This window comes from Rhinolophus ferrumequinum, chromosome 15, assembly GCF_004115265.2.
Source record: "Rhinolophus ferrumequinum isolate MPI-CBG mRhiFer1 chromosome 15, mRhiFer1_v1.p, whole genome shotgun sequence".
NCBI lineage: Eukaryota > Metazoa > Chordata > Mammalia > Chiroptera > Rhinolophidae > Rhinolophus > Rhinolophus ferrumequinum.
In genome coordinates this window covers 37,579,398-37,606,026 of record NC_046298.1, presented here as the reverse complement: position 1 = coordinate 37,606,026, position 26,629 = coordinate 37,579,398, and the positions used below count along the sequence as shown (strand labels likewise).

Genomic DNA, 26,629 nt, shown 5'->3' with positions numbered 1-26,629 from the left:
TGGGGCTGCTTAGAAAGCTCTGTAAAGGGGGTTGACTTGACAGGAGGTCTGTCTTTTGTGCCCTTGCCTTTTCCTCTTTTTCTTTGCCTGGAAACAGGGATGAACTAGCTGGAGCTCCAGCCATCACCTTGGACCAGGAGAACACCAGAGGGCTGGAGGCCATGCACTAAGGCCAGCATTCCCCTCACGCTGAGGAGTAACCATAGCATCCCTGGGCTGCTAACCTCTGGTCCTTTTTATGAGAGAAATAAACTTCTACTATGTTGTGTAAGCCTGTTACTGGAAGTTATAAGCAATTCTGAATTGATACAGCTGCTAGCATTTATAAATTAGAAGAATCCACATTTTTAAAACACTCTGAATTTCAGGAGAATCTTGAAAAACATTGGCAGGCTGGCAACCCTGAGTTTGTCTGCATTTCCTGCACGACAGCGGTGAGCTGGAGCTGAGGAGCTGCCTTTGGCTCAGACCCTGGGTGGCGTGCCTCACTTCTGTACGTGTCCGGTCTGCACTCTGCTGCGTTGCCTTGTGGGACGGCCCATAAGCACCACTGAACCTAATGATGTATGAAGCCCATCTCTCCCCTCCAAACATCAACTCCACCTTCAAGGGCTTCTAGCACATCTTCCCCATCCCCATCCTAGATGTGTCCGTCATCACCTCCCACCGGACAACTGCTGCAGCCTCCTCCCTGATCTCTCTGCCCCCGAGGGAGGCTGTGAACACCCGAGTCAGATCAGGATCCTCCCGTTCAGCTCCCACAGCTCCATCTCACTCAGGGTAAAAGTGAGAGTACTCACCCTGGCCACAAAGTCCCCCATGATCTGCCCCTGCCACTTCTCTGCCTCGGCTCCTTCCCTTCCACCCAGTTACTCATGCCAGCAATAATGGCCTTTTTCCTATTCCCTCAGTGTTCTAGGATGACTGTACTTGCTGTTTTCTGTGCCAGGAACACTGTCTCCAATCTCCCCAGGGCTCCAGCCCCTACCTCCTTTAGATTAGTCCTCAAATGGCACCTACCTAGGAGGCCCGCCCTGACCATCCCCCATTGAAAATTGCCAACTCCCACCCTGACATTTTATTTTTCTCTTTCATGCTTTACTTTTCTCCATAGTGCTTACCACCCTATGATACCTTATATGTTTTATGTATTTATCTAGTTTTATTGTTTGCCTTACACCTCTATCACATCAAGTGCTAGGAAGACAAGGTTTTTGTGACAAGCTGGTAATACTGTATCCCCAGGCTCTAAAAAATGCCTGGCACCGAGGTGAACCCAGCATATATCTGCTTAATCAATGCGTTTATCTATTGTCTCACGTAGCTCACGGTTCTGGCGTGCCAGCCACGTGTCCTGAGGCTCGCTCACTGCATCCCTCAGCCCCGCTCTGAGGAAGGTCCCAGAGCACAAGAAGTGAATGAGCAGGCAGAGTCCCAGAGGCAAGCCGCGGCCGGCCCGCCCATCCCCAGCCCGGTCACCTTTGCCCACGAAGTAGTCCTGGTAGTAGCGGGCGCCCAGGTCCACGTGCTCGATGCTGTAGTGCCGCGGGCGACTCTGAGTCCTCTGCTGCTCCTTGGGCACCTCCAGCACCGAGATGCTGGCATTAGTGCGGTAGGCGCTGAGGGCAGGCTCGGCCAGGCGGCCCTCGCCCCCGCCCGGGGAGCCCGCCGATGCCCGGGAGAAGCTCACGTTGCGCTCGCATTCGCCTCCAATCTCGTTGCGGAAGTACGGGCAGCTGAGCAGCAGGTCGTTGCTGTTGTCGTCGCCCAGGTCCTGCTCTAGGTTCTCCTTGCAATTCAAGTCCTCGGTGCTGGTGAAGGCCGGGTCCAGGCCCCCGAGGCCATGGGCCCGTGACGCCGTGAGGGACGCCATGGCAGAGGCGGCTGAGGCCCCCGTAGTGGTGTTCCGCCGCTGGGCCATGGACACCCTGTTGGCGGCTGCCTCATGGAGGTCGAACAGCATGCTCTGCACGTCAAAATGGGCGAAGCTCTTCTGGCAGACCCACGGCCTGCTGGCCTCCGGGGGGCTCCGTCCCTCCTCTGCCTCCCCCAGGGACCGGCACCCATCGCCCTCGGGTTTACTGCTCCTCAGCTTCCGGAAGATGGACGAGTCCACCGTGTCCCCACTGCCCAGGCCCCGCACAGGCTTCTTGCGGGTCCTCTCCTTCTCCTTCCCGGACTGTAGTGGGAGAAGGTTGTCCCTGATGGGCTGCCCATTGCGGGGTTCCCCCTTGGCTCTGCTGCCACCTGCTGTGAGGTGGAGGCTGGGATCGGCCTGGAGGAGCTGGCTGAGGTTCTGGGAGCCCCGGGCCTCAGGCTGCTCACTGCGGAACTCGTTGAGAATGTCAAAGAAACTCTGCTCAGGCACCCCCTGCACATCGATGGAGGATGTGCTCCCATACTCACGGAAGAGGGGCAGCGCCCCTGTGAGCCGGGCCCCCCGGGGCTCCCCCATGTCCTCCACATCACACTCGCTGAGGGTGATCTCACTGCTGCTGCGGTGCCGCAGGGGGAGGAAGGCCCTGCCGGGGGACCGGGGCCACCCGTCCTGGAATTCCACATCTTTGGACCTTCTCCTGGAGAGTCGGTGGAAGGCTTTGGACCCTGAGGGAGCTGAGGTGCTGGCAGGGGGCTGTCCATTCTGTATGCTCCTCATGGAATGGGCCACCTTTGTGGCTTTCGTGCCATCTGTGTCCTGTGAGGGGCTTGGGTTGTTCTGCTCTCTCAGGGCCTCCCTCTTGGGAGGCCAGTCTGCCACTCTTGCGCGCACGCCCATCTTGGGCACCGCGGGGGTGGTGGGGCTGGGACGGGTGGTGGTGGTGGCCGGGCTTTCACCAACAGGCTGGGGCATGCCTCCGTTCTGGACCCAGAATCCCATGGGAGCATAGTCCCCTGTATGTGGCCCGGGGAGGACATCCGCCCCCCTGGCCCCACAGCTGGCTGCCAAGTCCACACCATCATTGGGAATGGGCCGATAGGTGGTCATAGTCCACAGGCACTGGAGTGCTACTGGCCCCTGTAAGCTGTGGAGAAACTTTACAGGGTCCCCTGGCCCTCAGCCATTGTTCAGGGCTGCCAGTCCCAGGATGAAGGATGCTGGCCCTTGAAGCCTGACGGGAAGGTTGTGAGTCTGTGGAGTCCAGTTCTCCACCATCGCTGTGAACAACCGAGCCAGGACAACCTCAGGAGGCAGGTGCTGTCCCGGGCGCTCCAGTCTGAGTGGCACAGCAGGGCAGAGCAAGCAGCAGATAGGGGCGAGGGCCGGCGGGCTGCAGGGGTGTCTTCCCTGCCATGCTGAAAAGGGAAAAAGCAAAGGTGAGATGTGGTGTTGATGTGATGCTCCCAGGGAGTGACTTTTTTTTTTTTTGACAGCTTTACACTCACTTAAAAAACCTTTTTATTATGGAAATTTCCAAACATACCCCAAAGCAGAGAGAAGAGCATGAAGAACCACCCCACCAGCTTCAATAGCCATTTACTACAGTAGCCTCCTCTTACCCGTGGGGGATACGCGCCAAGACCCCCAGGAGAACTCTACGTACACTGTGCTTTTTCTTATATATACATACCTATGATGAAGTTCAATTTATAAATCAGGCACAGTATGAGATTAACAACAATAACTAATAACACAATAGAATGATTATAATAATATACTGTAATAAAAGTTATGTGAATGTGGTCTCTCAAAATATTTTATTGTACTGCATTCACCCTTATCCTGGTGATGATGTGAGATGATACAACGCCTAGGTGATGGGATAAAATGAAGTACTCAGAATGGCGTGCAATTTAACACTTAAGAATAGTTTATTTCTGGAATTTTCCATTTAATATTTTCAGACCAAGCACAGTTGACAGTGGGTAACTGAAACTACGGGTAAGGGGAGACTATTATATTTGCCACTTCTGGTTTATCCATCCACCCACTCCTACACTTTTTTAGTTTTTGACAATATTTTGGAATAAATTCCAGACATCAGGTTATTTCATCTATAAATACTTTAGCTTGTATCTCTAGCAGATAAGGCTTTTAAAAAATAACCATAATACCTGTATCATATCCATCTAGATTAATGAGTTCTTTAACACCATGTAAGACTCCGCACTGCATTTTCCCCATTGTCTCAAAAGTATCTTTGGGAGTTGGTTTGTCCAAATCAGGATCCAAACAAGATCCATACTCCGTTTTGGCAGATACGTTTCTTACTTAAATCTCTTCTACTCTATAATGCCTCCACTCGTCCCCCCGCTTGTTTTGATGCTCTTTATCTGTGGCGGCACTTGTTCCATGGAGTGTCCCACTTTCAGGATCCGGTTGACTTCCCTGTGGTGTCATTGAACACGTTCCTTTGCTCCCTGTGAGTCCTGTCTACTGGTGGCTATATGTCGAGGCCAGACTGTTGTCAGCCTGTTCTGCAGTCCGCTGAACCAGCCACCTTACCAGAAAGGAAGTGAAAGTGACACGTAAGTCACCATGAGCACTGGTGGATTTGGGGCAGGGAAACCTGCATGGGAAATCTCCAGAAACCTGTGTGATTACTAGATACCACGAGCTGGTAAATCACCTCCCATTCTTTCTTTCTGAGGTCTCCCCAGTGGCTCCTTCGTTAGAACAAAATCCAAATTCCTTCCACTGGCCCACAGCCCCACAGAATCTGGCCCCTGCCAGTCTCCCTGATGCCTCTCCCCATCCCTGACCAAAATCCCATCACATGGCCTTCTTTTCTGTTCTTCTGACACAGCACACCCCACCCAGGATACCTGGTATCCTTCCTCAGTTCTTCACCAGGCTGGTTCCTTCCCATAGCGTCAATGAAACCTTCTCAAACCACCCTACATAGACAGAGAAGCCTGGTCTCCTCAAAGCCTTTCTCTGTCAATGCCCTCTGCTTTCCGTTTTCACCAAGTGAAATTATTTTGTTCTTTTATCTATGTATTGACCGTCTTCACCACTAAATTATCAATTCCAGAATGGCAGGGGTGTCTGTGCTGGTCACTGATGCATCCCCGCTCCTAGAACAGTATCCAGGACTATTCACTATTTGTTGTATGAATGAGCGAACAGACAGCCTCTAACTTGATGTCCGAGTGTAAGTACACCCTGACTTGCAGACCTCAGAGGAAGGGGGGTTCATGCTTCTGCACAGCAACCTAGAGTAGTACTCTGCAGGATCATCTCCCTTTGTCTCTACCTTGAACTTCTGGAAGATGAAACCCTCTGCCGGGGAGGAAGGGGAAAGTGGGTCATGGTCCATGGCAGAACCTGTTGGTTGTCCCAGCAGCTCGACTCCATCCTCCTGCCAACAGAACCGATTCTGCTCCGGACAGCACAGAGCTGGGTTGGGCTGGGCATCTGGCTCAAGGTGACCAACAACTTCTCTTTCTTTTGGAAAGTGGAGCTGGACATGGCCATTCTGGTCAATGACTGTTGATGCTTTCCTAGTGAGGATGCGGAAGGCCTCCCGTGTGAGTGTGTGCACACGTGTGCATGTGTGGTGAGGGCATGTCCTAATTCATGCTCAGAGGTACAGAGTGGGCTGGCAGAGCAAGACTGAGGGGGGAGCATGAAGCAGATTCATGGAGCCAAACAGTGGCGCGAGCCTGTATCTTCTGAGAAAGAGAATCAGAAGGTAAGGGAAGTGGCGGGGGGTGGGGAGCAAGAGAGCACCCTTCTTTCTGGTTCCCATGGGAGCATTCTGGAAGGCACTGCAGGGTGGCCTCCAGGAGATGGGGCAGAGAAGGGGAGAAAATGGAAAACCCCCAGGGTCTGGCTGGTTTAGGCAGAAAGGAGCAAGGCCAGGGGAAGCTGCGGTGACATGGCCAGCAGAGGTGTCTTCTAAAGAGGCAGGCAGCCTCGGCTCCAGGGACCGAGTCTTATTGGATGTGGAGACTAGATCTTCAGATTTTTCAAGATCTTCAGATTTGTCAAAAGAAACCAGAAATCTAGGATTATATGTAGTATCTCCCAATGTGAAAAATAATTCCGTCAGCAACAATAACACATACCATACAGAGAAGATCTCTAAAAGGATTTTCAAGAAATTAGTAGTAGTGATTGCCTCTGGGAAGGAGAACTGGGTGTCTTTCCCTCCCATCCCCAGGCCCCTCCCCTGCTTCATTTATCTCCTTTGTACTTACGAACACACTCATTTCTCTCTTATTATTCCTGGCCCCCCACCCCATGAAAATGTGAGCTATTATCGTGTGTCCCCAAGACATGTTTTGAAAGAAAGGGAGGGAAGGAGCCTTACTTTTCAAATATTTTTTAAGAGCGTTACCAACAAAAACCACTACAAGGGTCAACAAAATAAATATGTGGGGTGGAAGTGGGCAGGGCTGCCAGTTGGTGACCTCTAGCGTTTGGGACTTCTGCCAGACATGAGGGTCTGAGGTCAGCCCCACTCTCCCTCCACTGGGCGTGAGATCTCAGGCCGGCCTGGGGCGTCGGGCCTGCTGAGGGCACTGCCTGCACTTGGCAGTTCAGCCACACCCTGAGGTCAGCTGGGCAGAGTGCAGAGGGTTAGTCCTTTGCGGCCACATTTGGGCTTGTTGGGAAAACCAGTACCCCGATGTGACCCTGACTTGCTTACAAAAGTACCTCCTGACAGATGGGCTTTGCTGATGGCATTTTGTTTCCAGCTCAGTTGGAAACCCCCAAATCCGTTTTGCTCCCTTCTGGGAAAACACAGATGTTCTTGAGGCCCTAGTCTCCTTGCATGAATCCCTTCTCTGAGCAGGTGTAGCTGACTCTTCCTCGGAGGCTTGGAGGCTGAGCGATACTCGCAGCCTCTCTAGGATTCAGGGATTGGTGCACACTGGTCCCTTTCCAGTTGTTTGCTATTGAGCCCCCTTTCCTGAAAGCACTCCGATCTTCCCGATAGGGAGCCCCCGTTACAAGCCAGACTGCCTGGGTTCAGATCCTGGTGTGCCATGGCCTAGTCACTGAAACCGTGACTTAATTTTAATCTGTAAATGGATAGTAACCACCCACCTTGTAGTCACTGCTATTATTTCCATTCCTCTGTGTATCTTTGGCAGGAGTTTTAGCCCCTCCCCCCAATTATAGAGGAAGAGCCGGGGTGGGCACAGGACCACGGCTCAGCTGGCAAGACAAGTATTTCGGCTGGATCTGTGCCAGGTTCCTAAGAGCATGGAAGGCTGGAGAATGTCCTGCAGTGCAGGGGGATTGTGGACCTGGCTTTTCCTGTAGCATGTCCTTTGCTGCTGGGGACCCTTGGTTCCTTCCCTCCAGTGTTCCTTGGCTCCTGCCTGTTTTCTGGGATTGCTCCTCTGGCTTTCTGTTAATTCTGTAAGCCCCTGATACATTTTATTTCTGCCTAAGATCTCCAAGCGTGGCTTCTGCTGTTGGCATCTGAGGACCTTGACTAATATACAGCATTATAAGAAAGGCAGCTGGGAATAGTAGACAAGAAAGAATGGAGTCGCGCCGGGAGCACAATGAGAAACCAGCAGCAGTGGGAGGGAGTAAGGTGGGATGCATTTGTTTGCAAGTAAGAGAATACCATCTAACGGTGGCTTGGGTGATGAAGACATTTCACTACCTCACATAACAAGGAGGCCACATATGGCAGCTCCATGCTTGGTACAGTGGAATGACATCAGGCACTGCTCTCTGTCTCCCCCATCTGCCTCCCTCAGTGTGTTGCTGGCTCATATCTTTGGCTTATGGCCTCCTGGTTGCAAGCTGGTGGCCACAGCCATGCTTTGCACTGAACCATGGGTAAGGGGGAAAGAAAGGGATGATGTAAGAGTGTTCTTACCCATCTGACCCAATCAGGAAAGAGAATCTTCACCAGAACATTCCCCCTACCTCCAAAGACTTTCTTTTATGTCTTATTGGTCAGAATGTGGTCACTTATGACTACTCCGGTTGCCAGTAAAGCTGGGAAAGCCAGAATCTGGGCTTGTCCAGATTGCCCTTGGGCCAGTATGGAGTTATCCCTGGGGCTGGCCACACTGGCCCCTGAAAACATCAGGGTCTGTCAGCATCTGTGTAAACGCTCCCAGACTTGCGTGTGAAGAAGCTTGGGAACTCTGAGAGGAGAGGATGCTCCCTTATCAGGCCCCACAAGGCTGGAGGCTGGAACAGTAGAGAAACAGGCAAGCACAATGGTGTCAGTGCCGCGCCCTAATGGGCCCTGTGTGTGAGGCTACACTGCCTGGCAGAACCTCACAGGGCAGAGCAGCAGGCAAACACACAAGCCTGCCAGCGCCACACATTTGTGGCTTGCTTCCCCAGCCTCCATGGCTCCTTTCCACACCAAGAGTCTAGATTTTACTTTGGGAACCTGGCCTCTCTGACTCCCAACCAATGGGCTAGAAGAGAGGCTCCTTCTGGAGCTCAGTCACAAACCATGTGACCTGATCAGAACCAGTGATCTCTTAGCCAGGAATGCTGGGGCTGAAGACTGTGCTTTTCCCTCTTAGCCTGAGTCTGAGAGGATGCAAAGGATGGAATCACTGCAGCCATCTTGTGACCACAAGGGGAGAATCGTCTGTGAAAGGGGCCAACAGAGAATATCGGGGCTGTGGTCATCATTTGGGTCCGTGCATCAAGCTGGACCTCAAGTCAGCACTAGTCCACGTCCCACCACTGGACATTTTAGTTATAGAACAAAATAACATTTACAGTAGTAAGTACCATGGATATGATCCTTCTAGGTCCTTTTAAAAGCACTTTACATTTGTTATTTCTCTTCACTTTTATACACAAGGAAACTGAGGAATGGAGAGATGAAGTAATGTGTGGCTACGAGGTGACAGAGCTGGGACTGGCCCCGCTGCTTCCTTCCTGAAGTCAGGCAATCTTGAGTTTAAGCACCAGCCCCAGTGATTATGGGCAAAGTCCTGGACCTCTCTGATTCTCATTTTCCTCTGGTGACATGAGTAAAATCTCTCCAGATCCAACCGGTCCCTTGAATTCCAAACTCAGGTACCCACCTGTACACTTGACATCACCACATACGCATGTCACATGCATTGCAAACTGAACATTCCCGACTGAACTCTTGGTCTCTCCCCATCCAAAAAAACTCACCCCTTCACAGGACAGTCAGGATGGGCTAAGCTATGCCTCAGTAACAAAGGACCCCAAATGCATCCAGCTGACAAAGCAGTCCTTCCCTGAGACACTGCTAACCTCAGAGGAAAGAGACATGACCGAACCATGAAAATGCCCTTAAAGCTCCTGTTCAGGAATGACACGTGTCACTTCTGCACACATTTCACTGGCTTAATCAAGTCATACATCCAAGACTGATGCCAATAGGGTGGTTCACCAGAATATTTGACAGAACAGGAAAGCAATTGGCCAACTGCTTCTTCTGCATCTCAGTGAAAGGTACTTCCTTCCATCCAAGTGATCACACTGGAAATGTCAGCGTCATCCCTCACACTTCCTCTCCCTAACTCCACGTGTCCAATTCACCAGCCCACGTCCTGCTGACTCCCCACCGCACATACGAGTCCATCCTTCTCTCCCACCACCCACCCTGGTCTGAGCTGCCATGACTTCTCACTGGCTAGCTACAGCATAGCCTCACTGGTGCCTGTTTCTGCTCCTGCTCCCCTAAGGGCCCTTGTCCATGTAGCAGGCAGAGCAATCTTAGGGTACAATTCAAAATCCTCATCTCAGTCCTCAAGGCTCCCCTCTCCTCTTCTGTTATTATGCCTGGGCTCCTTGCTCTTGGAGCCCAGGCCACAATGTCCTTCTTCCAGTTCCCCTTATGGCCATCCTCCCGGCTGCTTCAGGGCCATTGTTCATGCCATCCCTGCCGCCCCTTCCCTTATTTCAGTAATTCCTTCTCAAGACTCAAGACAAATGCCACTTTTTCCACATGACGTTCATTCCCTCTCACCAACCTTGTTCAACCTCCAACCTGCGCTCTCGGAACACTCTGAATTTCTCTTTGGGGGTACTTGCATCAATGTATGTCAGTAATTTACCATGTGATTAACTGCCATATATAAGGTTTGTGCCTCTGTCCCTGGGAAAGAGCATGTTCAAGAAGCTGAAAGTAATGCATGGAGTGTGTGTGCACGTGTACATTGCCCAGAATGGGTATCCCGGGCCTCCTTCCCAGGCAGCCTTCTGTGTCCAGGGCTGCTCTGATCTGCTCCAGGTGGGTTTCTCCCTCATGGAAATGTGATCCAGTCATGGCGATGGGGGCTCAGCGGGACCTAAGAGCTCTGGGTAGCCCTGAGTGGCACCAAGTCTGATCGCTACTCTCAGAGGCCCAAGGGGAATGGTGACTCCTCTGGGCATGTACCTGACAATTTAGTTTCTGGGCACAAACAAGTCATTTCTTCATCCAGTAAGAACTAGTCCTCACAACTCACTCATTCATTCGCTCATACGACAAACACCTACCACATTCTTGCCAATCATTTAGTCTCCCAAATTCACTCAGTCAAAAAAGCACTAAAAACTTATTTACTTGGTCAACATTTATCAGGCATGTATAACTCACTCATTTATTCATTCCACAAACACTGAGCACTTAAAATTCATTTATTCAACACATTTCTTAAGCACCTACTATGTGCTACTGTTGCAGATGCTGGAGAAAAAGCCCTGAGCAGGACAGACTCCACCCCTGCTCTTGTGCGCTTAGTTGCAGTACAGGGAAGCCAGAGAAATAAGTAAACAAGAACAGAAAACAAGGTAACTTCAAAGTTCCCTTGCTCAGCAGTATAAAGGAATAAAATGCAACACTGTGACAGGCTGAGGTGAGGGGGCAGCTGCGCATCCACAGATGGGAGGAGGTTGGGGGCTTGGTGAGGGGTGCCGGGCTACCGTCTGACCCGGGATCTGCATGGAGAAGAGGGCACCTGCCAAGCACCGGGTGTGCTGATGAGCAAGACTGACAAGCACAGGCAGGAAAACTGGGAGTGGCCAGTGTACAGGGCCCTATGACGGGTTGTCCCAGGCAGTGGTTCTCTCCCCAACTGTCCATTAGAGGCACCAGGGAGCTTTGTAAAATTACAGATGTTCACACCCCACCCCCAGAGAGTCTGAATCGGCTGGTCTGGGGTGCCACCCAGGCTTGAGTGTCTTTTAAAAGCTCTGCAGTGGATTCTATTATGCAGCCAACGTTGAGGTCAGAGGAAGGGAGAGAGCAAAGAGAGCAGGGCCTGACACCAAGCCCAAGAGGCTGCAAATCCGACAGGGAGGGAGCACACCTGGCAGAGCAGGCCCAGGCAGCGAAGTGAAGGGCTGAGCAGTAGCCATGGTCTGGGGGGGACCAGGTTGTCTTCAGGGTTCGATGTTCTGAGAGGTCACACGGTGACAATTACTGGTCTGGTCTGAAGGGCGCGGGTGACCACTGCGGGAGGTATTGCAGGGTACTGCTGCTCCAGGAAGCCTTTGTCATGCCCCTGGCCCCCCAGGGCTGCTGCCTCCGCTATCTTCCCTCCATCCCTCCACATCTCCAGCAGAATCACTGTGCTCCTCCCCTGGCTGTGTTCCCAGGGGTCTGCACACACCCGACTACAGGCTTAGCCCACTGGATTTTTAAGCCTGTGAGTATTATTTGTCCTACTTAGACTTTGAACAGCTCCAAGTCTGCAGTGGACTGGGGTCTACGGCATGTGTTCTCGCCACCTGGGCGGGGGAGAGGGGAGGATAATATGTGATGACGGTAGTAACAGTAAGGCTCACACCGGGATTTCACCTGATGTGCCGGGCGCGCGCAACACACTAGGTGTGCATTCACCTGAGGGTTATAATAACCCTATAAAGTGGACTTCTAGCACGCCCATGTTACAGACCAGACAACGGTCACGTGGCCACATCACTCAGCCAGTAGATGGAGCAGCTGGGATCCACACCTTCGCCACTTCGCTCTAAATAAAAGGCAGCACAAAGGCGTGTGTCCTATGAATACACGGATGGCGCAAGTATCTTCAAAATCAATTGAAGATAAGAACAAAACTCTGGAAAAGCAGCAACAGCTCAGCGGATTTCAGTTTAAGAATCTGTTTTCTCCCCCCATGTCTTTCCTCACTTTATTGGAAATTGGAGCATACACGGGACCACTTTCAAGCTCCGCCCCCCCCCCCCCCCCAACAAGATGTACGGAACACTCAGACATCTCATTCGGAAGCGCCCCAGCGGAGACGCTACTCCTGGGCTCTCAGAACAAGGAGCGGGCCTTGACCATGGCCGCATACTACCACGAACTGTGTTGTACTCTCAACCCTTCTGACACCAGTCAGAATGTGTGGGTTTTCCACACCGAGCAACTTTCCAATTCTCTGGTGACACCAACTGGTGTTCTACAATTGAATTCAATCCTGACCCTAATTACCAACAGTGCAGACTCCACAGGTTAAGGGCTCTGTCGCACAAGACTGCCCCCCACTTCAGATGCCAATCACACAAGGAGTGGTTACCCACACTTCTCTCTGACTTGGCTACAAACTAGGGGTTCCCACAATGCCTTCCTCAGGTTCTATAATTTGCTCTAAAAGCTCACAGAACTCAGGGAAACACTTTACTTACTATTACTGGTTTATTACAAAGGATACAAATGAACGACCAGATGTAGAGATACTTAGGACAAAGTCCAGAAGGGTCCTGAGCACAGGAGTTTCTGCTCCATGGAGTTTGGGGTATGCCACCCTCCCAACATGTGGATGTGTTCATCCGCCTAGAAGCCCTCTGAACCCTGTTGTTTAGGGTTGTATGGAGGTTCTATTATGCAGGTACAACAGATTAATTCACTAGCCATTTGATGAGCAATTCAATCTCCACCCCCTCTCCTCTCCCCAGAGGTGGGGGGTGGAGCCGAAAGTTCCAATCCTCTATATCCGCCCCCTCCTCGTGATTGGTTGCTCTGGCAACCAGCCACCATCCTGAAGCTATCTATGGGTCCAGCAAGAGTCACCTCATTGGCATAAACTCAGGTAAGGTTGAAAGAGGCTTATTATGAGTAACAAAAGACCCTCCTACCACCCCAATCCCTCAGGAAATTCCAAGGGTTTTTCAGAAGCTCTTGTGCCAGGAACTGGGTGGGAACAAGACCAGATGTTAATACATATTCCTTATTCACACTGTGAAAACCTATTCTTTCATATTTAATGTCAAAGAACTCAGAGGATGGATGTTTCTAATTTAAACTGCCCCCCACTCCCGCATCCAGGAGGGGCCCACTCTCCTACCTAGGCATGGAGGGAAGTCCCCACAGGGGCAAGGGCAGCCATTACACTCAAACAGCCGAGGGTCCCACCGGGGGCAGAGTTCCCAGTGGCCTGTCCTGCTTCTAAGGGTGTTCATCAGTATAGTTTCTTCCTTCTAGGGGACTAGGAAGAATGAACTGTAATTATGCCTTGAGCATACTATATCTAGTTGAGCATACTATTTTAATCCAGCAATTACACTTCTAGAAATCCGTCCCTCAGATATTTACACCAGTGCACATGGAAAGACAGGTGCCCAGTGGTTCAACTGCAGGGGCTTTCACACCGCTGTAATACAGAAGCGCTGGGAACAGTCTAAAGGTCCACCAGCAGAGGATGAGTTAAACGAATCTGAGTGCCTCTATTCCAGGGAATACAATGCAGCTTTAATAAGGGAGCACTACGTGTCATGCAAGCAGCGTGCCCACATGGCCCGAAGTGAATGAGCGTAGCTCATACTTACTGAGTGCTTACTGTGTACCAGGCTAAGTGCTTTACACACATTAACTCATTTATTCTCTGTGACAACCCTGTGAGGGAGGGACTAAGACCATCCTCATTTTAAAGCCAAGGTAACTAAGACCAAGAGTCTGAGTAAACTTGCCCCAGGCCACTCAGCTGGAAAGCAGTGGTGCTGGGACGTGAACCCAGGCAATCAGTCCTCATAGTTTTACTCTATGCTGCTATCTGTGAAGGGAAAGAGGGGAGCTGAAGAACAGTTCATATACGTTTAAACCAAATAAAATAGTTTGGTTTAAATAAAAGGGGGTGGATTTTGCCTGTGTGTGTGTATGTGTGTACCTAAGTATCTATAAATGCACAGGAAAAGGGTCAAGAGGACACCCACCAAACTGGCAACAGTCGTTACTCCTAAGGTGTAAAACGGGATGGAGGTAAAGGGAAACTTGCTTTATTTTTATTTTTTAATTCTCCACGTCTGTATGTGGATTTTTGCAAACATGTAAATTCTTACTTTAGGACTCCTGTGAGGCCCCTGCCCTGAATCCTCACCCTGGAGAGAAGCCTTGTGAACAGCTTTTACATGCCTTCTTCCAGACCTTTCTCTGTGAGTCTATAAAGAAATGTTCACAATTGCATAGGGGAGGGGTGTCTCAGGCTGAGGTTAAGATTTCCGTTTTAAAGCGAGGGGAAACATGGCAGAGTGAAAGTCGCCCTTATACACACACACATACCCCTGCCCATACAGAATGCAGTTGAGATGGAAGAGCACCAGGCCGGCACCTGGCCTCCAGGGCCCATGGAGTCTGAAGAATAGGCATCTTTCCAAGTGGCTTGGGGATGCTCATCACCAGACCCACAGAGGGAAGGAAGGGGCACCCCATCTTGTGTTCATCTGCTCCTCTGTGAAGTGACGCTGTTCCTCACCCAGAGCGCTTAAGCTACAATGTTGCCTTCTTCGTTTTCAGTTTGCTAACTAGTATAGTTGAAGTTACACAGGTTAAATGCTTGTATCATTACAGCTTATACGGAGGGAGAAATTTAAAAATTAAACAAACAGGTTAACATCTTCACAGGTGCTTTTCTACTTATTACCACATCTTGGAGATGTTTGCTGATGTGTCAGGTGTAACATAGTGGTTAGAAGCAAAGACTACCTAGGTTCAAGTCCCAGCTCTGGAACTTAACTAGCTAGACCTTGGAAGGTGACTTAGCCTCTCCTCACATCAGTTTTCCCATCTGTAAAATGGAGATAATAATAGCTTAACATTTGGAGATGTTATGAGTTAATAAATGTAGAGCCTTAGAATATCCCTGGCATACATAAATATTAGCTATTATCATTTTTACTTATGTGATAATAAAAAACAAATCTCAAGCAAACAAATGGAACCAAATGCAGCCTTGGAATGAACCCTGGTTCCTCTGGGCTCAGGAGCCAGGTGGCCCAGGGTGGCCCACCTTGAATAAGAAGAGGGGCAGGCCCCTCCGACTGTCGGCCCAGAGCCAGGGCCATGGGAGGTCCTCCCAGTCCCTGGGGGTTGGGTGGGTTAGGCAAGGGTATTGCTACGTCCCCAAAGCACATGTGAATTGAGCATCTTGTTCCAATTCTGCACAAATCCCACCCACTTCAAATGCGACTTTGAAATGCAAAATTAAAAAAGGATGCTGCCTGGAGTATGGGCACATGCGCCGAGCCCACCCAGGAGCGGCAGCCATGATTGTGCAGTGTGGATGATGGGACATGGCCGGGCTAGGGGCCCGCAAGGCCGGAGGTGGGGCTTCTGTGGTCAGGGAAGCCCTTCTGGGGAGACTTGATCAAGCCCATGATCACTGCCCAGGCGGCCGGACATCCCGAGGGGCCTCACTGGCTCTAGCAAGGCCCGATGTCACGCCACATGCACTGTTGTGGCCATGTCCTTTATTCTGATACTGAAACTTTTTGGTAAACGCCACTGCCTGGAATCCCTACCATTCTCAATCATTATGTGGGGCAACGCTTCTGGGTCTGCTCTCATGGCTGCTGCCTCCCAGGTTGGACTGGTGGTTAAATATTTATATGTCCCCCCACAGGGTTCATTCCTGTGGCCAGGCCGAGCCTCCTTTAGAAGATGGTGTCTTGTCAGCATGGAGTCTGACTTGCAAACTAATCCCAGCTAATTGCCACCGAAACCTGCTAAGATCACATCTGTTGGGCCTGGAGATTAAATCAATATTTGACAATCTTGATTAAATAGAGCCAGGGAATCCTTGTCAAAGAACATCTGTTAAAGCCCGGTTCTTTCCATCCTGCTCTTGGGGGGCCCACCGGGGGCATCTCCGGCTCTGCTTGTCCTCACCTGAGGACGCCTGTGGGGTGGGGTGTGTGGGGGGTATGTAACCACCAGGAACACTGTGGCCAGGAAGGCTCCTTGTGGTGGGAGGAGAGGTGGGGGGAGCTGGACACACATACCATGTTTCCACGAAAGTAAGACCGACCCTGAAAATAAGCCCCAGTTAAGACTGTCAGCCAGACAGACGCATTTAGTACGTTATGACGATGTTCCAGAAGAAGATGACACGACTGTATTTGAAAAAATAGATTGCTGTACATGAAAAAATAAGACATCCCCTGAAAATACGCCCTAATGCGTTTTTTGGAGCAAAATTAACATAAAACCCGGTCTTATTTTTGGGGAAATACGGTAGCTGGGCCTTGTTTTCCTGGGTGGCGCCCAGCTGCAGTAGTAGTCACCTTAACTGTCCCCTGATCCAGGACTGCCAGGAGTCAGGCCCTGAGCAGAGCACTTACCAGAACTTACAAGTCTCCCAGTGACCCTCTGAGGCAGCACCCTCACCACCTCCATTTCAAAATGGGGAAACCAAGGTTCAGAGAGGGGACATTGCTTGCCCCAGGTCACAAAGAGAATGAAAGGAGGAGCTGAGGTCTGAACCTGGGTCTGGCTGACTCGAGACTTTGCCCTGTGACCAGTCATGGGGCCACTCCATATGAAAACAAATATTGGCACAGAAGCCCAGGTTGAAGCCAGAAGTCCAGGTTGGAGGCTTGCTCCAATGGAAAACGATACACATATTTAAATATGAAAATCTGAACAGGAATAGTCTTGTTCCTTAAGCTACACACACCAATGGCAGTCCTCATGAAGAAGCACCGGCCTCACAGCTGGCCCTACTCAACCCATTCAGTATCCCTAGGTAGAGGGTCCTACTGTTCTCCCCACTTTACAGAAGGGAACATTGAGGCTCAGAGTAGTGAGGTATCTGTTCAAGATCATCCAGTGAGGGAAAAAGCAGAGGTGGGGCTCGAACCCAGCTGGGTGACTTGAAGGCCATCATAACCATTGTCATAACCACTGTCATCTCCAAAACGCAGGGTAGAGTTGCTCAATCAACACCTCAATCAACGCTTGCCTGCCCTCTATCCCTGAGTGATTTTAAGGCAGAAATTAGGTTTATGCTCTGGAGCCAGATGGCCTGTGATCAAATCCCAGCCCCAATACGTACCAGAGGACAGCAGTGTCACCTCACTGGACTGCTAGAGGAGCCTGCGTCACTCCCCACAGTAATGGCACACAACAAGCACTCACACATCCTTACTCAGGGTTTAAAAACAACAATGACAACAAAGCAGCTGCACTCACAGTGTCCTCATGGGGGAGGGGTGGGGAGCACTGGTCAGACACCCGGATGCCTGCAGCCACGGTTCACAGTTCTATCCTCAGACCCAAAGCAGCACTGAGATCAGGGTGAGTCCACCATGAATATTTTCTGTCCGTTAAAAAAAACCCCAAACCAAAAAACCAACCAGGCAACCGGTCAGCCACCCGGTCAGTAACCAACTAGCCAGCCAATCAGATAACCAACTAGCCAGACAACCAACCACCCAGTTAACCAACCAACCAACCAACTAACCAGCAAACCGGTCTCATGTTTCTGTGTTCCTGTCCCTATCTACATCTCTACCCAATCTCTCTGCATCTCTGTCCCACATTGGTGCCCCTGCTCCGCCTCTTTATGTTTCTGTTCCCTCGTCTCTCACACATGTGCACACACATGGCCAGAGCCCTGCACACTTCTGGCACCTGAGTGACAGTCCCATGTTAACAAAGCACCGAGGATGTGTCCCCAGCCAGGCACCTCTGCCTGGTCGCTCTGTTAATTTCCTCCCAGATTCCAAGTTCCCAACACCTGCAGGAAGGGAGAGAAGCTATTGGATTGCCAAAATTATTGAAAAAACAAAATAACATCGGGAGGCAGATAGTAACCCATCTGCTAAATAAAAGAATGCCTGGCATGTGTGGCAGTGTTCAGGCCCCCAATTTCTTGGATTCCAGAGAGGATTCACAACTACTTTGTCCAGTCTCACTTCCTCTGCCACCCTGCAGTGGAATCTTACAAGGAAATTGGCTGCTTTAATCAGAGAACAAAGTCAGAAACCCCCCAAAATTATTCAGAAGAATGGCATACTCTTACAATTAAAAAAAAAATTGTATTTAAAAAACGTCCCACGCTCCGTATTTCGTATCTATCCATCCATGTAGGTCAATGCAAAACACAGATCTGGACGGCCGAGCTCCACCTGGACGGGGTCACCCCGGGAGGGACGTTGCACTGTGCGTGCATGTCATCTTCCTATTCTCAACCCTGGAGCTCCCAAACGTTTCCAAAGTCACGCACCTCACTTTCGCACAACCACACACCACCTGTGCTATTATTTACTTAAGACGGTCCTTTCTGCCAATTCATGTGTTCAAGCCTTCATAATATCAGTGCTGGAGTCATTACATTTTTTCTAATATTCATCAAACAAAATGCACAAATATGAAAATTTGTAAAGCTTGTCTGTGTATCAGACAGTGAAAATGAGCTTTGGTACCAGAAATGTGCCTACATCAAAACCAGGAAGTGACTCTCAGACATTACTCTGAGCCAAAACGCCAGACACAAGAACAACACGTATAAAGATTCTGTCTATATAAGTTCAAAAACAGGTAGAACAGAACCATGGTATTTAGAGTTGTTCACGTGGGTGAGCAAACTTCAAAAAGCAAGTAGTAGTGACCATGGAAGTCTGGGGAGTAGTGCCTCCTGGGGGGGCAGAGGCTTCTGGGGTGCCGGCAGGTTCTCTTTGTTGATCCGGGGGTGACATGAGGGGCTGCTTTATCACTGTTCACTAAACTGTATATTTACATTTTACATGCTTTTCAGTGCATGCTATGCTTCACAATAACAAAGTTTTAAAAAGTATTTTGTATTGTATGAATTCTTTTTTAAGCAAGGAGATCATACTGTTGTATGTATTCCATATGTAATTTTAATAAAAAGATACACATATTTAAAAGTCTTAGCCGTCTGATCTTTGAAGACCCTCTCTGAAGACCTGAGGATTAGTTTCATGCCTTTGTGTACCGTGAGTGTAAACACACACCACACACACACACACCCCAGTCACTCTCACTCCCCTGGTTCAAAATGCACTTTTTCTCCTATGAAAGGTTTCCACTTCCCAGACCAGCAGGGCCACTTAATCTGTTTGCACACAAACATCCTGGACAAGCTGGGGGGAATGTGCACTTCCTCCTAGCCCCGAGGGAGGCGGGCAGAGCAGGGCTATACCCACAGCAGTGGGTTTCAGGGCAACTCACCACATGACAGCTGAGGACAGAGGGAAAAGGACGTACATCCACCTGAGAGTTCAGGAGCGCGTCAGGGAATAGGGGCTGTGGGGCCAGGCTGTTAGGAGCACGTATCCCAGCCCTGCCCCTGTGTGGGCTCCAGAAATGCTCCGGGCTTGACCCTCGACTGGGTGCAAAGCCTCTTCTTGGGCCCAAGGACCAGCTGGCAGATGGTGAAGTCCTGCGGCTGTTTGCACAGCACCGTAATCAAACATCCAGCCCCAGGACTGCATGCAGGATGAGTACCCAGGCCAAGGCAGAGGGAGACGGGCTAGAAGGGGGAACTGGCCCTCAGGAGACTAGGGCAATGGCTCTCAGGGAACCCAGGACACTAGGAAATCAGCCACTCACTCCCAGGACAACAAACTTTTTTTTTTTTTTTTTTTAAGGTTCATAGTTGGTGGAACTTTTTCTAGAGCCAATCTGGCAATAGCTTTTAAAAATGTTCTTACCCTCTAAACCAGTAATGCTACTTCTGGGAATTGATTCCAAAGAAATCAGAGGGACAAAGAAAAAAAATCATGGCATTGGTTATAAAGCAAAACATTAGAGCCAACCTCAATGCCCAACAACAGGAGAACGGCTACATAAATTACCACACGTCCTTACAACACTAAACATTTATATATATGCAGGTGGAGTCATAGGAAAGAAAACTGGAAAAATTATTCTAAAATGTTAACTGGGGTTATCTTTCAATGACTTGCCAGGACTGCAAGTCATTTTTGAAAATGTGTTCTTTCTACATTCCTATATTTTTTTTCAAATTATCTTTAATGAATGTGTTTTCAAAACCGGGGCGTGGGGTGGGGAAAAGCAGTAAGTTTTAATTTATTTATCTGGTTTCCATTCACTAGATGTGAACATTTCCTGAGATCTTAGTCTGTAATAAAGCAGTGAATGAGGGAGACCCATCTCTAGAGAGAGACACACACATGAATTGAGCGCACGTATCAAGTACAAGTATACACGTCAGTATACGGCAAGATGAGGAAAGGATAAACCGAGGAAGAAAAGGAACGGGGTGCTGCAGAATGGGTGGCCAAGGAAGGCTTCCTGGAAGAGACGGTATTAAGCTAAGCCCTGAAGGATGCAAAACTGGCCAAGGAAAGGGGTGGTGGTAGGTAAAGGGGACAGATGGACAGCAGGTGCAAAGCCCCGCAAGTGCTTAGGTTTCTGGAGTTGACTTGCACGGCAGGTTTAGGAGGGCAGGACGCGATCTGGCTGCCATGTAGATACTGAAGCCGATGAGCGGCAGAGTCCCATTAAGAGGTGGGGGTAGCCGTCCCCATGGGGGCAAGAGTGGCCTGGCCCCGAACAGGGGTGGTGCTGATGTAGAGAGGGAGACACGGGAGAAGATTTGGCTGCTTCCTCACATGACGAGGAGCCCCAAGCATTTAATCCCAAGCCGAGTACTGGGTGGGTATGAGCGCTGTGCCAGATGTGGTCACAGAGATGCAGGTGCCCCTCACAAGTGCCCCTCAGGACAACCGAAGGCAAACAGTATCACTCCCAGTGGGTAGAGGAGGGAACTGGGCACAAAGTGGTGGCATTTCTTGACAACAAGGACAAGAACTTGGCCCCTCAGTATGAGAATCCTGCGACCCTCCACTGGGGGCCGCTCCCGTGCTGGGCACCAGGCTAAATGCTTCATACATGAGGCTGCACCCACTCCAACCGCTGGTTGTGTCAAATCCAAACCCACTTTCCTCTTCTTCCTCAAGAGAAGTCCAAATTTGTTTGGAGCAGCAGGATGCCCATCCAAAAGGCTTGCTTTCCCAGGTTCCTTTGCAGCTATGGCTAACTATGGGTCCCATTCTGGCCAAGGAGAGGGTTAAATGGAAATCTGCTGGGGGTGGGGGAAGGGGTGTTTGAAGAGGCCTTCTGGTTAAAGCTACTGCTTTGCAATAAAAAGGAGCAGCCTCAGCCCGTATACCTCTCATACCCTTCTCCCTCCTGGAATGTGGATACCATAACTGGAGGTGTGGCAGCCATTCTGTGATCATGCTGAGGACGGCAGGGCGAGGAGCAGAAGGAGCCCATTCTCCCAGCCAGTGGCCCTTCCCCAATCTACCCACGCTCCCTTTCCAAGAGAGAAACTGTTGCCTTATTTACACCACTGCTTACTGGTTTTCTGTTACTAGTAGCAGAGTGCAATCTTGACTGATAAGAGGTCCTACCCAGATCTTCATTTTAAAGATAAGGAAACTGAAGCTCTGAGAGGGGAGGTCACCAGCCCAAGGTCACACAGAGCCAGGAAGCGATAAGGCTGGAATGTGAGCCTATGGTCCTAACCACAGAACAGCAGCACCTTGAACCTTAGTTAAGAGTACTGGCTTTGGAGGAACCTTGGCTTCAGTTCACTTCTCCATTTAGTAGTTTGTCTGCCCCCCCCCACCAGAAGCTCCACAGAATGTGGACTCTTCGCTGCTCATTCTTCACCACCTAGAACAACAGAACAACGCTGAACCGGTGCTCAACACATCCCCGCTGAAGAAGCAATGACTGAACTCCCAGGAAGGTCGAGTGACTCTTCTGGAAAATGGGAACTGGCTTTACAGGAGGCTGCGAGGGTTCAATGAAGAAGGAACATAAAGCACAGGGCATGGTGTCCAGAAAGTGCCCAATAATTGGTTCCATTATTACCACTGAGGAGGCTGTGGATCTCTCCTTCCAAAGACCTCTCCTCATGACCAAAAGGGTTCACCAGCTCTAGATGATCTTTAAAAAAAATCTTGGATTCTAAGATGTTTTCTCTTCGCACACTAGCTATAGCCCACAGAGCCAAACACCCCCAGGATTGCCAGCTAATTCCCCAACACTGGAGCAGCCTCCCCACCTCGGCCTTGGCCTGGCACTCTGACTGCAGTCACCATCATGCTCTTTGCATACCAAGCCTTCCTCTTTCTTAGGCGCACTTTCCAAGCCACCTCCTGGGTGAGGCCGTCCCTGATTTCCCCACCATCTGGCACCATCCCCCGGGAAGCCCTTGGGGCCCTCCGTCTGGCCCATCCTCTGCCTGATGTGGTGTCTGGAAAGGCTGTCTACCTGGCATTCATGTACTTCTCCTCCCTTCCACCCCCCAAGACCAGCTCCTGGGGACAGGTGCCACGCCTACTCCCCTGCCTCCTTGGGAGTGCTGGCGCCTTCAAGAGATGCTCAAGTACATCTGAAGAATGGGAGAATAATCACTCCGCCTAATATTCATATGAGGCCTATTACTGTTCTAAGAACTTTGGGTGTATTAACTCATTTGATTTCCACAACCATCTTTTGAGAGAGGTGCTATTATCTCCACATTTTACACATGAAGAAATTGAGACACAGAACGAAGTGACTTACTCAAGGTCACACTGCTGGTAAATAGCAAATCTGGGTTCAAATTCTGCAGACTGATGCCAGAGTCCATGCTCTTAATATCTAGGTTCTCCTGCCTTGCTGAATGAGTAAGTGTACTAGTAAGTGTACAAATAAGAGCACAAAGAGCGTCTGCCTGGGGCCAGGCTTGAGTGGAAGGCAAAGCTCAGTTCCTAAGTCAGAACAAACGCTCTCACTGGCCTCCTCACTAAATTCCACCCTTTTCTCTTTGCTTACCTGCCAATAACGAGGCTGAAAAAGCCAGGCACTCACTTTTCCAGCTAAGAAATCTATTGGGGGGGCGAGGGGGGATCTTCCTGATAATAGAATGGTACCATGGTCCCGGCTGGGTCCATGCTTCCTGTCTCATGGTCGTGAAAGTATGTGCCACCCGAGCCACAGCAACCATCGTGCATCCATGAGGAAAGGCCAAGATGATTTCAGAAGTACACACTTGGGGCCCTGACACATGGAGCTGCTGGACTAACCCCAGAACTGTCTGTTCTCTGGACTTCTAGCTAATTATGCCACTGTGAGTTCAGTTTCTGGTACTTATATTCCAGGTTGAGATAAAATATTTAGAAACCAGTACGGCACAGGAAATGGGCAGTCAGAATGGAAGGCAGTTGGAGAACATCAGCCTTGCTTATATCCACATACGTGACCGTGAGCTGCTTGAAGCTGGGATCAAGGCCAGTTTTGTTCACTGCTGTCTCAGCACCAGCACAGTGCAGTCAGCGGTGGTGAATGATCCTGACTGATGTCCCCGGAGACCGTATACAGTCGTTGAGAACAGGCACTGGAGTCTGGCCCGCCTGGACCTAAGTGCCCGTGACACTACCTCCCAGCTCTGAATGAGGGCATTTCACCTCTCCAAGCTTCAGTTTCCTCATCTGTAAGCATGTACCTCACAGGTTCCAGAGAACACTTCACTATCCATTTGTGTGGAGCACTTAGCACAGGACCTGGCGTGATGCCAGAGAGGTAGGTTAGCTGCTGTCACCAGCAACCTCTTTCACCCTCTTGGTTTCCTTGCCTGTCAAATGGCTACCATGATCTGCCTCTGCTTTAATGAGATAAAATCAAGCAAATGTTAAGTCTTATCTTTGACTCAGTGTAGCAGGTAAGAGCATGGGTTCTGAACTCAGGTTGCCTGGGTTTGAATCCCAGTTTTGCTGTGTGACCTTGGGCAAGTCACTTCACCTCTTTGTGCCTCAGGTACCTCACCTATAAAATGGAAATAACAAAAGTACCTCGCCGACAGGGTTGACATGAAGATTAAACAAGTTAATGTGCAAAGCTCTTAAAGCAGGGCCTGGGACAGACACCAGCAGGGAGTGTTAGCTGCTGTTACTACCACCAGTATGATGGATTCCTGGCATACCACTCCCTAGACGTGTGACCTTGGGCACGGCACTTAACTCTCTGCCTTTCTCCTCTCTAAGATGGGGCTACTAGTAGTACCTATCTCGTAAGGTAATTATGAGAATTAAAGAGGTAATCTACGTGAAGCATAAAGTACTTAAAACAAAGCCTGCTTTATGAGAAGAGCCCAGTTAATGCTAGCAATCCTCCCCGTTCCTGACTGGGGGCTCTCTGGTATGACTCATCTCCTACACTTTTATCTACCTCTCGCATTGTTTCACTTCCTGGTCCACACATCTGGCACCACCCCGCTCCCGTAGTCTCTGCCAGGGTGCAGAGTACACCTCCCACCCCTACGTGCCCAGTGCCCGGCTGAGTGCGCAGCTGCCCGCTAAATGCCAGCGGGCACTGTTCAGTGCTGTGGTGTTCCTCTGGCCTCTGTCCTGGCCCAGGACACTGGCACCTCATGCAGGAGCTCCCCGAGAACATCCCACCACCCAGAACTCTCCAATCAGGCAGAGCTGCTCTGCCTGCCGCATCAGCGTCCTCAGGAGGGCTCTCCTTAGGTCTGGGCCCAACCAGATCTCTGGCAGGGAACAAAACGGAGTGTCTGCTCTGAGCATGGGAGAAGCTTGGAGAAAATTCCTCTAGTAAAGGAAGAGCTTGTAACCAGGGGCAAAACAGCCCTGAGCCTCCCAAGAGAGGCCTGTCCCAAGCAGCAGTGACCAGCAGCTGGCAGGCAATGCCCAGAGAGCTGCCTCAGGTTTCCCTGGTGACCAAGGGTCCGAAGTGTCCAGGATGGTGCTTATCACAAAGTACCTTGCCCCTGACCAGGCCATTTAGACCCTCTGGCTTTCTCATCTATAAAGCGGGATCAACTTCTCTGACTGAGCCCGGTCCTCCTGCTGCCCTGCCTGGAATCACAGGGAACTACATTTCTCAGGATTCCTGGTTATGTTCAGCCAAAGGAGACAGGGGCAGAAGCCTGAAAGGTGGAGGTTGTGAGAAGCTGGGTGGTTCTCCCTCTCGCCCTCTTCCTTGAACAGCGCCGGGGTAAGGGATGCTTTCCTGTCCCTCTTCCCCAACAATGTCCTGGACGCTGGTTATACCACCTCCCCCCTCCAGCTCTGGTTGCTGTCTCAGGGCTGCTTCCTTGCCCGTTTGGTTTCTCTGTTCCTTCATCACTCATTTAACCAAATTCTCTGTGTTGAATTCCCTCTGCATGAAATACCTAGAGTGGATTCTGTTTTCCTGACAGATACATCTGCCTTGTCTGAGTTTTAGGGACATTTAAGAATGAAGAGAGAGGATGCACTTGGAAAGTGAAAAGCACAACACAAACCAATGATTATTTTATGGAAATGTCTTCCTGTCTTCCATAACGTACAGGCACATCGTGGGCGTGGAGTTTAAAACCCCCCAAATGACATGATACCATGTTTGAGATTTGCTGCAAAATAATTAAAAGACAGAGGGATGGAAAAAGCAAGCCTGGCCGTGTGCTGAAAATTGTGAGATCTGGTGACAGGTATGTGCCTGCCGGCTCTATATGCTTGTCTTTCTATCTCTGTAAATGTTTGAAATTTTCCATTATTAAAATAAACCCAAAAGGTAAGAAAAAACAAGTTTCTACTCTTTTGGTGGGGGTAGAAACCTGCAGAACCTTCTTTGAAGGCAATTTGCCAGTTAATTAAATTAAACCTATGCATAGCTGTGGACCCAGTGATTCCAAAACCAACAGAAGCTCTGGCCAAAGAACCCAAAACTGCCTGGATAAGGCTCCCCACTGCTTGAGACGGAAGAAAATTAAGACAACCAGAAGTCCCTCATTAAAGAACTAATTAAATGCATTTTGATACATCCGTATAATACAACCCCAGGCAGCCATTAAAAAGAATGAGGGCACATCTAACATGCTGACAGGGTAAAATGCCCAAGAGATACTGATAAGTGAAAAAGCTGTGGAGAAACAGTATTATTGAGTCACTTTTTTTTTTTTAAAGTACATGATATCCAGGGGGAAAAGTCTGGTAAACAGTAATAATGATAATATCTGAAAATATGAATATAGCACTTACCGTGTGCCAGCACTTTACGTATATGCTATATATGGTAAGTCCAGATAGTTACTGTCTCCCTTTTACACGTGAGGAATCTGAGGCTCAGAATGTCAAACTCACATGTTGAAGTCCTAACCCCTAGTGCCTCAAAACGCGACTGTATTTGGATGTGAGGCCTTAACGAGGTAAAGAGACCACGAGGGCGTGCCTAGCGCCAACCTAACCAGTGTCCATGACACTGAGAGGCCCCTGGGGCACGTGTGCACAGAGGTATGATAACCATTTGGACAGGTGGTGACGGGGGAAGGCAGCAACAGAGGTCTGCAAGCCAAGAGAGGCCTCAGAAGAAACCAACTCTGCCAGCACCTCCATCTTGGACTTCCGGCTTCCAGAACTGCAGAAAATAAATTTCGTTGTTTAAATCGCCCAGTCTGTAGCACTTTGTTATGGCGGCAACAAAAACTAATACGCTAGGGAACAGAGCCCAAAAGTGCAGGAACCAGGATTTAA

At 50.0% G+C, this 26,629-nt stretch overlaps 1 protein-coding gene across 1 annotated transcript in view; it reads right to left on the bottom strand.

The window, feature by feature from the left end:
• SIPA1L3 (signal induced proliferation associated 1 like 3) overlaps window positions 1-26,629 on the bottom strand; it is a 218,799-nt gene that overhangs the window by 84,769 nt on the left and 107,401 nt on the right. The window contains 1 exon segment of the mRNA XM_033127388.1: window positions 1,480-3,294. Within this exon segment, the coding sequence (XP_032983279.1) occupies window positions 1,480-2,986 (1,507 nt within the window). The 5' untranslated portion in view covers window positions 2,987-3,294.